This window comes from Anomaloglossus baeobatrachus, unplaced genomic scaffold (assembly GCF_048569485.1).
Source record: "Anomaloglossus baeobatrachus isolate aAnoBae1 unplaced genomic scaffold, aAnoBae1.hap1 Scaffold_3213, whole genome shotgun sequence".
Lineage (NCBI taxonomy): Eukaryota > Metazoa > Chordata > Amphibia > Anura > Aromobatidae > Anomaloglossus > Anomaloglossus baeobatrachus.
Window position 1 is genome coordinate 67,879 of NW_027442608.1, and position 15,017 is coordinate 82,895.

At 60.5% G+C, this 15,017-nt stretch overlaps 1 protein-coding gene across 1 annotated transcript in view; it reads right to left on the minus strand.

Annotated features, from left to right (window-relative positions):
• The window catches only part of LOC142269516 (Golgi apparatus protein 1-like), a gene marked incomplete at its 3' end in the record, with an annotated part of 86,976 nt that overhangs the window by 65,063 nt on the left and 6,896 nt on the right, over positions 1-15,017 (minus strand). Inside the window, 15 exon segments of the mRNA XM_075332410.1 lie at positions 527-619; positions 698-815; positions 899-987; positions 9,569-9,682; positions 9,968-10,030; positions 10,115-10,201; positions 11,068-11,205; positions 11,350-11,503; positions 11,573-11,674; positions 12,854-12,929; positions 12,932-12,974; positions 13,052-13,266; positions 14,357-14,534; positions 14,536-14,541; positions 14,627-14,698. Coding sequence (XP_075188525.1) covers positions 527-619; positions 698-815; positions 899-987; positions 9,569-9,682; positions 9,968-10,030; positions 10,115-10,201; positions 11,068-11,205; positions 11,350-11,503; positions 11,573-11,674; positions 12,854-12,929; positions 12,932-12,974; positions 13,052-13,266; positions 14,357-14,534; positions 14,536-14,541; positions 14,627-14,698 — 1,548 coding nt within the window.

Genomic DNA, 15,017 nt, shown 5'->3' on the forward strand with positions numbered 1-15,017 from the left:
GATCAGCAGGAGCCTGCGGAGCGGCGGCGATCAGCAGGAGCCTGCGGAGCGGCGGCGATCAGCAGGAGCCTGCGGAGCGGCGGCGATCAGCAGGAGCCTGCGGAGCGGCGGCGATCAGCAGGAGCCTGCGGAGCGGCGGCGATCAGCAGGAGCCTGCGGAGCGGCGGCGATCAGCAGGAGCCTGCGGAGCGGCGGCGATCAGCAGGAGCCTGCGGAGCGGCGGCGATCAGCAGGAGCCTGCGGAGCGGCGGCGATCAGCAGGAGCCTGCGGAGCGGCGGCGATCAGCAGGAGCCTGCGGAGCGGCGGCGATCAGCAGGAGCCTGCGGAGCGGCGGCGATCAGCAGGAGCCTGCGGAGCGGCGGCGATCAGCAGGAGCCTGCGGAGCGGCGGCGATCAGCAGGAGCCTGCGGAGCGGCGGCGATCAGCAGGAGCCTGCGGAGCGGCGGCGATCAGCAGGAGCCTGCGGAGCGGCGGCGATCAGCAGGAGCCTGCGGAGCGGCGGTGATCAGCAGGGGGCAGCCTCACCTGAGCGTTTCCAAAGGGCACGTTTGGGCAGAGGGTGGTGATGTCAGTCTTGCAGGAGTCGTACAGTTTGGGCTCCAGGCGGATGTCCTCGGACTGCGGAGGGATCAGTGTTATTACTTATACGGAGGCCACGTCCTCAGCGTGGCGGGATCTACAGCAGCAGCAGCTCACCATCTCCAGCTCCTCCACCCGCAGCTGCTTCCGGCACTTCAGGGACACGCGCTGCTCCTTCAGGTCCTGCAGGGTATCGTTCCGGACGGTGGTGCTGAGACATATGACGACGTCCACCCTGTGTGGGGAAGACAGCGGGCTCAGGGAAAGCGGGCACCCCCCGGGGGAGGGAGGGAGGGGGGGCCAGGCACGAACACTCACTTCTGCTTAATGTTGGGGCACAGCTTCAGCACGTCCTCCTTGCACGCCATCTTAAACTTGTAGGAGAAGCGGAAGTCTTTCATCTGTATCTAAAAGGGAAAAGAAGAAAATAATCAGAGTAACGGTCAGTGTCCGTCTGCAAAGCCTAAGATGGTGCCGGTGAGCGGCGCATCGGGGGCCTGGTGTGGAGGATATACACCAGAAACATTGTATCTGTGGAAAATCCCATGTGCCAGAGTGCCGACGCCCACCAGACGGCCGGCATCAGACATCGGGAAGCAGCAGATGGAAGCAGCACACAAAGGGATATTCACCAGGACCATTGTTATACATCAGAATACACCAATATGGGCCAAGACAGCATGAAGGGGCAAGTGAAGAAACCTTACAGCGGACCCAGCCTCCTCAGGACACAGGGGCAGCACACAGTTACCCCACAAATCAGACCCCCGACCCCCCAGAAATCAGACCCCCCCCCTCTCGGCCCTCCAGAAATCAGACCCCCGGCCCTCCAGAAATCAGACCCCCGGCCCTCCAGAAATCAGACCCCCCCCCCCCCCCCCCTCGGCCTCACAGAAATCAAACCCCCGGCCCTCCAGAAATCAGACCCCCCACCCCCACCTCTCAGAAATCAGACCCCCGGCCCTCCAGAAATCAGACCCCCGGCCCTCCAGAAATGGGGTCAGAAGGGCAGGGCCCTCGGGGGAGGGGTTTGGGCAGTATTTATTGGTGGTGCAGTGAGCCATGGATGCCGTCTCGTCACTTTCTTCTTTCATGTCTGACTGTATGCGCAGTTTCTGTATACGGCGCCTGATGGCGGAGGATGACAATGACCGGCTCACTCCGGACTGGGAACGCAATATGCCTCTATCACATGGAGGCCGGGATCTAGTGATCTTACAGGGGATCTGTCAGCAAGTTTTACCTACTTCATCAGAGCGAAGGGGCAGAGACTGAAGGAGCCACGTCCATGGGAGATCGCTGTGTGCAGCCGCTCTGACTATCTCAGCGCTGGGTGTAGCAGAGCTGAGTGAGCTTCCTCACCCACACCAGGCTCACTATAGAGTGTGCACTCACAGCAGGGGGCGCCGTCACACCAATGTCCCTCACACAGCAACAAGCCCATAAGTATGGCAAACAACAGCTGCACACATAAGAGAAGCACAGAGGTTGTCACCTGGTTAACCCTCGCAGCATGCTGCCCTCAGCTTATACGGCAAAGAAGGGAATTTTGTTACTTACCGTAAATTCCTTTTCTTCTAGCTCTTATTGGGAGACCCAGACGATTGGGGTATAGCTACTGCCTCCGGAGGCCACACAAAGCACTACACTAAAAAGTGCAAGGCCCCTCCCCTTCTGGCTATACACCCCCAGTGGGATCACGGGTTCTCCAGTTTTAGTGCCAAAGCAAGAAGGAGGAAAGCCAATAACTGGTTTAAACAAATTAACTCCGAGTAACATCGGAGAACTGAAAAACCGTTCAACATGAACAACATGTGTACCCGCAAACAACAAAAACATCCCGAAGGACAACAGGGCGGGTGCTGGGTCTCCCAATAAGAGCTAGAAGAAAAGGAATTTACGGTAAGTAACAAAATTCCCTTCTTCTTCAGCGCTCTATTGGGAGACCCAGACGATTGGGACGTCCAAAAGCTGTCCCTGGGTGGGTAAAGAAATACCTCATGTTAGGGCTGCAAAACAGCCCTCCCCTACGGGGAGGTAACTGCCGCCTGCAGGACTCTTCTACCTAGGCTGGCATCCGCCGAAGCATAGGTATGCACCTGATAATGCTTGGTGAAAGTGTGCAGACTGGACCAGGTAGCTGCCTGGTACACTTGTTGAGCCGAAGCCTGGTGTCGTAATGCCCAGGACGCACCCACGGCTCTGGTTGAGTGGGCTTTTAGCCCTGAAGGAACCGGAAGCCCCGCAGAACGGTAGGCCTCTAGAATTGGTTCTTTGATCCATCGAGCCAGGGTGGCTTTAGAAGCCTGCAACCCCTTGCGCGGACCAGCGACAAGGACAAAAAGTGCATCGGAACGGCGCATGGGCGCCGTGCGGGAAATGTAGAGTCTGAGTGCTCTCACCAGATCTAACAAACGTAAGTCCTTTTCATACCGGTGAACCGGATGAGGACAAAAGGAAGGCAAGGATATATCCTGATTAAGATGAAACGAGGATACGACCTTAGGGAGAAACTCCGGAATGGGGCGCAGCACTACCTTGTCCTGGTGGAACACCAGGAAGGGAGCCTTGGATGACAGAGCTGCCAGCTCAGACACTCGCCGAAGCGATATGATCGCAACGAGAAACGCCACCTTCTGTGACAGGCGAGAAAGGAAACTTCCTTCAGAGGCTCGAAAGGCGGCTTCTGGAGAGCAACTAATACCCTGTTGAGATCCCATGGATCTAACGGCCGCTTGTACGGGGGTACGATATGACAGACCCCCTGTAGGAACGTGCGCACCTTAGAAAGACGTGCTAGACGCTTCTGAAAAAACACGGATAGTGCCGAGACTTCCCCCTTAAGGAAGCCGAGCGACAAGCCCTTTTCTAACCCCGATTGCAGGAAGGAAAGAAAAGTAGGCAATGCAAATGGCCAGGGAGACACTCCCTGAGCCGAGCACCAGGTTAAGAAAATCTTCCACGTTCTGTGGTAGATCTTAGCAGAGGTGGACTTCCTAGCCTGTTTCATGGTGGCAACGACCCCTTGGGATAATCCTGAAGACGCTAGGATCCAAGACTCAATGGCCACACAGTCAGGTTCAGGGCCGCAGAATTCCGATGGAAAAACGGCCCTTGGGACAGTAAGTCTGGCCAGCCTGGTAGTGACCACGGTCGGCCGACCGTGAGATGCCACAGATCCGGGTACCACGATCTCCTCGGCCAGTCTGGGGCGACGAGTATGACGCGGCTGCAATCGGATCTGATTTTTTGCGCAGTACTCTGGGCAAGAGTGCCAGAGGTGGAAACACATATGTGAGCCGGAACTGCGACCAATCTTGCACTAAGGCGTCTGCCGCCAGAGCTCTGTGATCGCGCGATCGTGCCATAAATGCCGGGACCTTGTTGTTGTGCCGAGACGCCATTAGGTCGACGTCCGGCACCCCCCAGCGGCGACAGATTTCCTGAAACACGTCCGGGTGAAGGGACCATTCCCCTGCGTCCATACCCTGGCGACTGAGGAAGTCTGCTTCCCAGTTTTCTACGCCCGGGATGTGAACTGCGGATATGGTGGATGCTGTGTCCTCCACCCACATGAGGATTCGCCGGACTTCCTGGAAGGCTTGCCGACTGCGCGTCCCTCCTTGGTGGTTGATGTATGCCACCGCTGTGGAGTTGTCCGACTGGATTCGGATCTGCTCCCTTCTAGCCACTGCTGGAAAGCTAGTAGGGTAAGATACCCTGCCCCGATTTCCAGAACATTGATCTGAAGGGTGGACTCCTGCTGAGTCCACGTCCCCTGAGCCCTGTGGCGGAGACAAACTGCTCCCCACCCTGACAGACTCGTATCTGTCGTGACCACTGCCCAGGATGGGGGTAGGAAGGATCTTCACTGTGACAATGAGGTGGGAATAAGCCACCATTGCAGAGAGTCCTTGGCCGTCTGGGAAAGGGAGACTTTCCTGTCCAGGGAGGTTGACTTCCCGTCCCATTGGCGGAGAATGTCCCCTTGCAGTTGGCGCAGATGAAACTGCGCAAAGGGAACTGCCTCCATGGCTGCCACCATCTTCCCTAGGAAGTGCATGAGGCGCCTTAAGGGGTGCGACTGGCCTTGAAGGAGAGACTGCACCTCTGTTTGCAGTGAACGCTGCTTGTTCAGCGGAAGCTTCACTATCGCTGATAGAGTGTGAACTCCATGCCGAGATACGTTAGTGATTGAGTCGGTGACCGATTTGACCTTGCCAAATTGATGATCCACCCGAAAGTCTGGAGAGTCTCCAGCGTAACATTCAGGCTGCGTTGTCATGCCTCGAGGGAGGGTGCTTTGACGAGTAGATCGTCCAAGTAAGGGATCACCGGGTGTCCCTGAGAGTGCAAGACTGCTACCACTGCTGCCATGACCTTGGTGAACACCCGTGGGGCTGTCGCCAGACCGAATGGCAGAGCTACGAACTGAAGATGGTCGTCTCCTATCACAAAACGTAGAAAACGTTGGTGCTCCGTAGCAATTGGCACGTGGAGATAGGCATCTTTGATGTCTGTTGAGGCAAGGAAGTCTCCTCGAGACATTGAGGCAATGACGGATCGGAGGGATTCCATCCGGAACCGCCTGGCGTTCGCATGCTTATTGAGCAGTTTTAGGTCCAGAACAGGACGGAAGGAGCCGTCCTTTTTTGGAGCCACAAAGAGATTGGAGTACAAACCCTCGCCCTCGTTCCTGAGGGGGGACAGGGATCACCACTCCTTCTGCTCTTAGAGCGTCCACCGCCTGCAGCAGGGCATCTGCTCGGTGGGGAGGTGGGGCCGTTCTGAAGAATGGAGTCGGAGGACGAGAACAGAACACTGTCCTGTGCACGTGAGCACAATATCCGTCACCCACCGGTCTGTGACCTGTGGCAGCTAAATGTCGCCAAAGGCGGGGGAGTCTGCCATCAACCGCGGATGCGGAGAGAGAGAGAGAGCTGAGAGTCATGAGGAGACCGCCTTGGTAGCGGTTCCTCCGGCTGCCTTCCTTGGGCGTGATTGAGCCCGGCCGGAATCTGAGCCCGTCTGAGGTTTTGTAGCCCTTTTGCACGAGGACAATTGGGACCTGCCCGAGCCTGGGAAGGACCGAAACCTCGACTGTACTTTTAGGACAGCATTAATAGGGTAAGTCGCAGTGCAGACATTGCGGAGTTACGGACGCCTCTGCGGTACAGATGTACATGTGCTCAAGGCCAGCTGCGCAAGAACAGCTGAAAAGGTTAGGTTGCCTATACGGCTGTGAATGCCGGAGCAACCGACACGCCGATAGCCTCCTAGACAGATTTCAACCAGAGTCCATCTGTCTGTGAATGGCATCTTTAAGTGAAGCCCCATCTCCAGTGCAACTATGGCTCTAGACGCAAGCCTGGAGATTGGAGAATCCACCTTTGGACCCTGGGTCCAGCGCTTGACCACGTCAGGGGAAAAGGGATAACGTGTATCTTAAAAACGTTTGGAGAAGACGCTTATCTGGTAAGCGTGGTGTTCCTGGACTGCTTCTCTGAAGTCAGCGTGGCCAGAAAAATACTCAATATCCGTTTGAGATACTGAAAAGGGACTTCTCCTGCTGTGAAGCTGACTCCTCCACTGGGGGAGCTGAGGGAGAAAGATCCAACCTTCCATTGATGGACGCTATAGGATCATTCCGTATGGCGTTACCATCCGGTGTATCCGGATTGATAGCGATGTCAGGATCAAGGTCCTGGAGAGCTGCCTTATCATACAGAGAGTCCTCCTGGGACCCCCCCGTTCCAAATGAGGTTGGTCAGGAAGATTGCCCATGGCCTGTCTGGACTGCAAGTCTCTATCTTATGACAATATATCTGTCGAAACTGCAACTCCGTCCCTGTCCTTGGACAGGGATGACAGGTGGTTTCTTTGGCCACGACTAGTAGAGACCCCGGCAGACGAAGTGCTAGAGACCCCGGCAGACGAAGTGCTACAGGGGAGCATGCACACAATGGGACGGTGTCATGAACAGCATCCCATGTAGTAAAAACAGCACTGAAAATCTGTGTTGCTTTTTTGCCGCTGCCGACTAGCCATCTAGAAGTATATAGCCAAGAATGGTGACCGTACAGTGCAATGTATAGCATACAAGCATAAAGTACAAATGAACACTGCAGCACAAGCAATACAAGCAGCATAGAAGCCTATGCCCTGGCACCTCTGCTCTTCTGCTGCTGTAGACTAGTCATCTAGGGGAATATAGCCCAGAAGAGTGACCATACAGTGCAATGTATAGCATACAAGCACAAGTACAAATGCACACTGCAGCACATGCAATCCAAGCAGCATAGAAGCCTGTGCCCTGGCACCTCTGCTCTTCTGCTGCTGTAGACTGGTCATCTAGGGGAATATAGCCCCGAAGAGTGACCATACAGTGCAATGTATAGCATACAAGCACAAGTACAAATGCACACTGCAGCCCATGCAATACAAGCAGCATAGAAAAAAACCTGTGCCCCAGCACCCTTGGTTTTCTGCTGCTGTAGTCTAGCCATTCCAGGAGAATATAGCTAAGACTAGCGACTGTACAGTGCAATGTATAGCATACAAGCATAAATACAAATGAACACTTCAGTACGTGCAATACAAGCAGCCTAGAAAGCCTGTGCCTTAGCACACCTGCTTTCCTGCTGCTGATGTGTCGCTCTCCAAGCGCGCATATAGCGACCTATGCAGTTAAAATACACATGTACACACTGCAGTATATATTGGGGTCAGCACTATGTGTGCCGCTTACCGCCCGCCTATAAGCGGGTGTATGGTCGCCACCGTCCTGCCTGGTTGCCGAAAGTCCGAGCTCGGACTGCAGTAATGGCTGCCGGCGTCTTCCCCAGCTCGTGTGAGGAGGGGCGGGCCGTGGGCGTGCCCCAAGTCAGAGCGGGAATCCGGCGTCCGACAGTGTGCAGTGAGAGGGCTGGAGCATGTAAATAAGGCTCCAGCCCTCGGCGCTGCTGATTGCTCAGCGTCTGTCCCCTTCCCTGAGTGACAGGGAGGGGGCGGGAACGAAGCGGCACTAGGCCGCAGAAGCCGGGGACTGGATTTATAAGCGCCGCCGCCGTAAAAGCGCGGTCGGCGCCCAGTCCCCGGCGAACTACAAGTCCCAGCCGCGCCGCCGCTCCCGGAGCGTCCGGCGCGGTAGTTCCCCATACACAAAGTCACTCAGCAAAGCTGCAGTGACTGTAACCCTTTACTGTCCCCGGCGCACTAGCACACCCAGCAAGTCTGGAGTGTGCTGTGCCTGTGTGTACGGGGACACAGAGTACCTGTAATGGTGCAGGGCCATGTCCCTGAACGGTACTCCAGCTCCGTATCCAGCAGGTTCAAATGGGTCTGTGGATGGAGCCCGGCGTCAGAGCTTTGAGGCCGGCAGGATCCCACTTCCTCAGAGCCCCCCAGGGGGATGTGGAAGGAAAGCAGCATGTGGGCTCCAGCCTCCGTACCAGCAATAGGTACCTCAACCTTACAACACCATCAACGGGTGAGAAGGGAGCATGCTGGGGGCCCTATATGGGCCCTCTTTTCTTCCATCCGAAATAGTCAGCAGCTACTGCTGACTAAAATCTGTGGAGCTATGCATGGATGTCTGACCTCCTTCGCACAAAGCTTGAAAACTGGAGAACCCGTGATACCACGGGGGGGTATAGCCAGAAGGGGAGGGGCCTTGCACTTTTTAGTGTAGTGCTTTGTGTGGCCTCCGGAGGCAGTAGCTATACCCCAATCGTCTGGGTCTCCCAATAGAGCGCTGAAGAAATCCTGGTGACTGACCCATTTAATGAGATGGAGGAGGGAAGGAGGACGGACATTGGGAGGAAGAACAGAAGACAACGGAGGGAGGGAGTATGGTTGGAGGACAAACGGAGGGAGGATGCTGCCAGGGCTACGTACCAGCTGGAACTGTGTGACGCCGACCAGGGCTACGTACCAGCTGGAAGTGTGTGATGCCGCCAGGGCTACGTACCAGCTGGAAGTGTGTGATCCCGCCGGGGGTACGTACCAGCTGGAAGTGTGTGATGCCGCCGGGGGCTACGTACCAGCTGGAAGTATGTGATGCCGCCAGGGCTACGTACCAGCTGGAAGTGTGTGATGCCGCCGGGGCTACCAGCTGGAAGTGTGTGATGCCGCCGGGGCTACGTACCAGCTGGAAGTGTGTGATGCCGCCAGGGCTACGTACCAGCTGGAAGTGTGTGATGCCGCCAGGGCTACGTACCAGCTGGAAGTGTGTGATGCCGCCAGGGCTACGTACCAGCTGGAAGTGTGTGATGCCACCGGGGCTACGTACCAGCTGGAAGTGTGTGATGCCGCCGGGGCTACGTACCAGCTGGAAGTGTGTGATGCCGCCGGGGCTACGTACCAGCTGGAAGTGTGTGATGCCGCCGGGGCTTAGTACCAGCTGGAAGTGTGTGATGCCGCCGGGGCTACGTACCAGCTGGAAGTGTGTGTGATGCCGCCGGGGCTACGTACCAGCTGGAAGTGTGTGTGATGCCGCCGGGGCTACGTACCAGCTGGAAGTGTGTGTGATGCCGCCGGGGCTACGTACCAGCTGGAAGTGTGTGTGATGCCGCCGGGGCTACGTACCAGCTGGAAGTGTGTGATGCCGCCGGGGCTACGTACCAGCTGGAAGTGTGTGATGCCGCCGGGGCTACGTACCAGCTGGAAGTGTGTGATGCCACCAGGGCTACGTACCAGCTGGAAGTGTGTGATGCCGCCGGGGCTACGTACCAGCTGGAAGTGTGTGTGATGCCGCCGGGGCTACGTACCAGCTGGAAGTGTGTGATGCCGCCGGGGCTACGTACCAGCTGGAAGTGTGTGATGCCGACCAGGGCTACGTACCAGCTGGAAGTGTGTGATGCCGCCGGGGCTACGTACCAGCTGGAAGTGTGTGATGCCGACCAGGGCTACGTACCAGCTGGAAGTGTGTGACGCCGACCAGGGCTACGTACCAGCTGGAAGTGTGTGATGCCGACCAGGGCTACGTACCAGCTGGAAGTGTGTGACGCCCACCGCGCACTTCTCATTCATCTCCTTCTGGTGCTTGTTCTGGATTAGACACTCCATCAGGTCTCCGGAGTCAATCTGGTTATCGGCCGACTCCTGAGCAGACAGAAGAGCAGCGTCACTCCAGGTGCCCCCCATCCCCCACCCCACTGATAGAAGAAGAGTCCGTGGAGAGACGTCAGACCCCCCCCTCCTGTACACAGGGACTGGTGGCTCATTTCCCTTCAGGACTATGGATCGGCCATGACATCCGTCCCTTCTGAGCACATATCGGTAAATGTGACGCGCCCATGGTGGACGACTCCAGTCCTGCCAAATCCCCAGGTCTGCGTGCATGAGAAGACGAGCAGTGGCCTCCCCCCACAAGACGAGCCCACCTACGTGGCAGTATCCCTGGATGATGGGCTCGCACGCTCTCATCAGAAGAGTCTCGATCTGGATGTCCTGGAAGCAGAAGCCACACAAGTGCATCAGACATTAGTGATCCATGGCCACGCGGCTGATGCCGGCTCCTCGCTCGCGGCTCACCTCCGACTCCAGCTCCGTCAGATTCCCCACGATCTCCCGGCACTCCGGGACCAGCTCCTCCAGGTGATCCTGCAGACACTCCAGCTCCTGGAAGACACGTGCCACGTAAACAAGACGCTGCAGCCCCCACCACGTAAACAAGACGCTGCAGCCACCACAGCCGGCACCACGTAAACAAGACGCTGCACCCACCGCGCCAGACAGCGCCACCTAAACAAGACGCTGCAGCCACCACCACACATACAAGACGCTGCAGCCACCACAGCCGGCACCACGTAAACAAGACGCTGCAGCAACCACAGCCGGCACCACATAAACAAGACGCTGCAGCCACCACCACGTAAACAAGACGTTGCAGCCACCACCACGTAAACAAGACGCTGCAGTCACCACCACGTAAACAAGACGCTGCAGCCACCACAGCCGGCACCACGTAAACAAGACGCTGCAGCCACCACCACGTAAACAAGACGCTGCAGCCACCACCACACATACAAGACGCTGCAGCCACCACCACACATACAAGACGCTGCAGCCACCACAGCCGGCACCACGTAAACAAGACACTGCAGCCACCACAGCCGGCACCACGTAAACAAGATGCTGCAGCCACCACAGCCGGCACCACGTAAACAAGACGCTGCAGCCATCACAGCCGGCACCACGTAAACAAGACGCTGCAGCCATCACAGCCGGCACCACGTAAACAAGACGCTGCACCCACCACAGCCGGCACCACACATACAAGACGCTGCACCCACCACAGCCGGCGCCACACATACAAGACGCTGCACCAACTGCGCCAGATAGCGCCACCTAAACAAGATGCTGCACTCACCGTGGACGGACAGTGCCTTGGCGGCCAGACAGTGCCACATAACCCACCGAGGATGGACAACGCCATATAAAAAAAAAAAGGCGCTGCACCCACCACGCCAGACAGCGCCCCCTACCTGTCCTGTCTCAGTCTTCTCATTGCACCACTTCCCAAGCTCTGTCATGCATTTTGCCTGCATGGCGGGGTCCAGCTTCACATCCAGCGCCCTCTGGTGGAGGATACGTTGCACTTCAGCGCGGCACTCACGTGATAACTGCATGAACAGGAGGGGATACATAAGACGATGGAGAAGATTTTGGGATCCTAAGTGGTTGTGTCCTCCACAGGGCCGCAGCCTCCGGGGTGAGGACAGCTGCCAGGTGACAGACTCCTGGCCTGTATCTCTGGGGGCACTCACCCTGCGCCCCTGCTCCTCCGTGCGATACGCGTGCCGATACAGACAGGAGAAGACGGCTCCCGCCGGCATGTTCTCGTTGGTCTCGTTCCAGCTGTGAGCGTAACACAATCGGGAGGCGTCGCCCTGACATTTCCTGTACAAGACTGGATCCAACCTGGAAAGAGAGCGCGGGGGTCAGGGCGGTGTCCGCAGCCCCAGGCGGTGCACTGTGGCGGAGCCTTACTTCCAGTCCCGGGAGATGAAGTACTGCAGCTCCAGCAGGCGGTGCTCACACTGCTCCACCATCTTCTCCGTATACAAGTGCTCCATAAGACACGACAGGATCCTGCAGAAGACGGGCAGCCGTCAACACCCCTCACCGCGCGCCCGTCTCCCTGCCCCAGGCACCCCTCACCGCGCGCCCACCTCCCTGCCCCACTCACCGCGCCCCCACCTCCCTTCCCCAGGCGCTCCTCACCGCGCGCCCACCTTCCTGCCCCGGTCGCCCCTCACCGCGCACCCACCTCCCTGCCCCGGTCGCCCCTCACCACCGCGCCCACCTCCCTGCCCTGGTCGCCCCTTACCACGCGCCCACCTCCCTGCCCAGCGCCCCTCACCCGCACGCCCACCTCCCTGCCCCACTCACCGCGCCCCCACCTCCCTTCCCAGGCGCTCCTCACCGCGCGCCACCTTCCTGCCCCGGTCGCCCCTCACCGCGCACCACCTCCCTGCCCCGGGAGCCCCTCACCGTGCGTCCACCTCCCTGCCCTGGTCGCCCCTCACCACGCGTCCACCTCCCTGCCCTGGTCGCCCCCTCACCACGCGCCCACCTCCCTGCCCTGGTCGCCCCTCACCACGCGCCCACCTCCCTGCCCCGGGAGCCCCTCACCGCACGCCCACCTCCCTGCCCGGTCGCCCCTCACCGCGCGCCCACCTCCCTGCCCGGGAGCCCCTCACCGCGCGCCCACCTCCCTGCCCCGGGAGCCCCTCACCGCGCGCCCACCTCCCTGCCCCGGGAGCCCCTCACCGCGCGCCCACCTCCCTGCCCCGGGAGCCCCTCACCGCGCGTCCACCTCCCTGCCCCGGGAGCCCCTCACCGCGCGCCCACCTCCCTGCCCCGGAGCCCCTCACCGCGCGCCCACCTCCCTGCCCCGGGAGCCCCTCACCGTGCGCCCACCTCCCTGCCCCGGGAGCCCCTCACCGCGTGCCCACCTCCCTGCCCCGGGAGCCCCTCACCGCGCGCCCACCTCCCTGCCCCGGGAGCCCCTCACCGCGCGCCCACCTCCCTGCCCCGGGAGCCCCTCACCGCGCGCCCACCTCCCTGCCCGGGAGCCCCTCACCGCGCGCCCACCTCCCTGCCCCGGGAGCCCCTCACCGCGCGCCCACCTCCCTGCCCCGGGAGCCCCTCACCATGTGCCCACCTCCCTGCCCCCGGCCGCCCCTCACCATGCGCCCACCTCCCTGCCTGGTCGCCCCTCACCACGCGCCCACCTCCCTGCCCCGGCCGCCCCTCACCCACACTCACATGGGGTCTCCGGAGCGGATGTGCTTGCAGGCGGTCTGGATGACAGACTCACAGGCCTCGTTCAGAGCGCGGTCGATCGATAATCGGAGGCAGGGTCCGTCTCCTGCACCAGTGTCTGTAACTGTAGGGAGCAGAGGCGGCCATTACCACGGTGATCAGGAGAGCAGACGCCCGCTATACAGGGCACGTGGCACTCACCGCCTGCTGGCACTTCTCGGCTATATTGCCCTTCTCTCCACGCACGACCTTCATCAGGCAGTGCAGGGTGCGGCCCTTCCGATGCAGGCCGGAGCAGTGGTGCTCGATCTCCCCGCGGCAGCTCAGGATGATCTCCGGGCTCAGGGAGAAGTCCTCCATTAACATCCGCCGGTAATCCAGCATCTCGCCCTGGCACTCGCTGCTCACCTGCCGCCCTAGAGAACAGCACCGGGGTCAGAGCGGCTCCTAGCATCACCCTCCCCAGGAGTATGCACCCGCCTGCCCCCACTAGTGACACGGAGCCCACCCTGTGCTCGGGGGACACAGCAGAGCCAGGGGCGGCACCACAGCGTGTACAGCGCACAGGCCTCCGTAGTGATGGGAGTGTGCAGAGGGGGCCCGGTGTGAGAGCAGCGCCTCGCCCCCAGCGCACAGGCTCCGCAGTGATGGCAGAGCGGGGCCCCGGTGTGTGAGCAGCGCCTCGCCCCAGTGCACAGGCTCCGCAGTGATGGCGCCCGGTGTGTGAGCAGCGCCTCACCCCCAGCACACAGGCTCCGCAGTGATGGCGCTCGGTGTGTGAGCAGCGCTTCGCCCCCAGCACAACAGGCTCCACAGTGATGGCGCCCGGTGTGTGAGCAGCGCCTCACCCCCAGCACACAGGCTCCACAGTGATGGCGCCCGGTGTGTGAGCAGCGCCTCGTCCCCAGCGCACAGGCTCCGCAGTGATGGCACCCGGTGTGTGAGCAGCGCCTCGCCCCCAGCACACAGGCTCCGCAGTGATGGCGCCCGGTGTGTGAGCAGCGCCCTCGCCCCCAGCACACAGGCTCCGCAGTGATGGCAGAGGGGGGCCCAGTGTGAGAGCAGCGCCTCGCCCCCAGCGCACAGGCTCCGCAGTGATGGCGCCCGGTGTGAGCAGCGCCTCGCCCCCAGCGCACAGGCTCCACAGTGATGGCAGAGCGGGGCCCCGGTGTGTGAGCAGCGCCTCGCCCCCAGTGCACAGGCTCCGCAGTGATGGCGCCCGGTGTGTGAGCAGCGCCTCACCCCCAGCACACAGGCTCCGCAGTGATGGCGCTCGGTGTGTGAGCAGCGCTTCGCCCCCAGCACACAGGCTCCACAGTGATGGCGCCCGGTGTGTGAGCAGCGCCTCACCCCCAGCACACAGGCTCCGCAGTGATGGCGCCCGGTGTGTGAGCAGCGCCTCGTCCCCAGCGCACAGGCTCCGCAGTGATGGCACCCGGTGTTGTGAGCAGCGCCTCGCCCCCAGCACACAGGCTCCGCAGTGATGGCGCCCGGTGTGAGCCGCACCTCTGTGCACCGCGGACTCCAGGCACAGCAGCAGGTAGGAGAGCCGGGCCTCCCGGGAGCGCGGATGGTTCTCCACGCTGCAGCGGTACTTCTTCAGGTCGGCCTTACACGACTTGGCCAGTGAATAGCTGACCTTGTAGTCCTGAGCGATCAGCTTCTGGCGGGTGGTCAGGGCATCGCCGGCACTGCACAAGAAACGGGAGAAAGTGAGCTCAGACACAGAGCGCCGCCAGCCCCGGAGCAAGCGCTCACTCACCCGCGCACACTCACCCGCTCACTCATGGACTCCTCAAACTTGTGGTTGAACAGACACTTGTACACCCGGCCTTCTCCAGCCTGGACCTGCGCATAAGAGACCCACAATCAGCAGCGCTAAGTACAGCCGGCAGAGATGGGGGCGTCCCAGGGACCGCGGACGGCAGAGATGGGGGCGTGCCAGGGACCGCGGGCGGCAGAGATCGGGGGGCGTGCCAGGGACCGCGGGCGGCAGAGATCGGGAGGCGTGCCAGGGACCGCGGGCGGCAGAGATGGGGGGGCGTGCCAGGGACCGCGGGCGGCAGAGATGGGGGCGTCCCAGGGACCGCGGGCGGCAGAGATGGGGGCGTGCCAGGGACCGCGGGCGGCAGAGATCGGGGGCGTGCCAGGGACCGCGGGCGGCAGA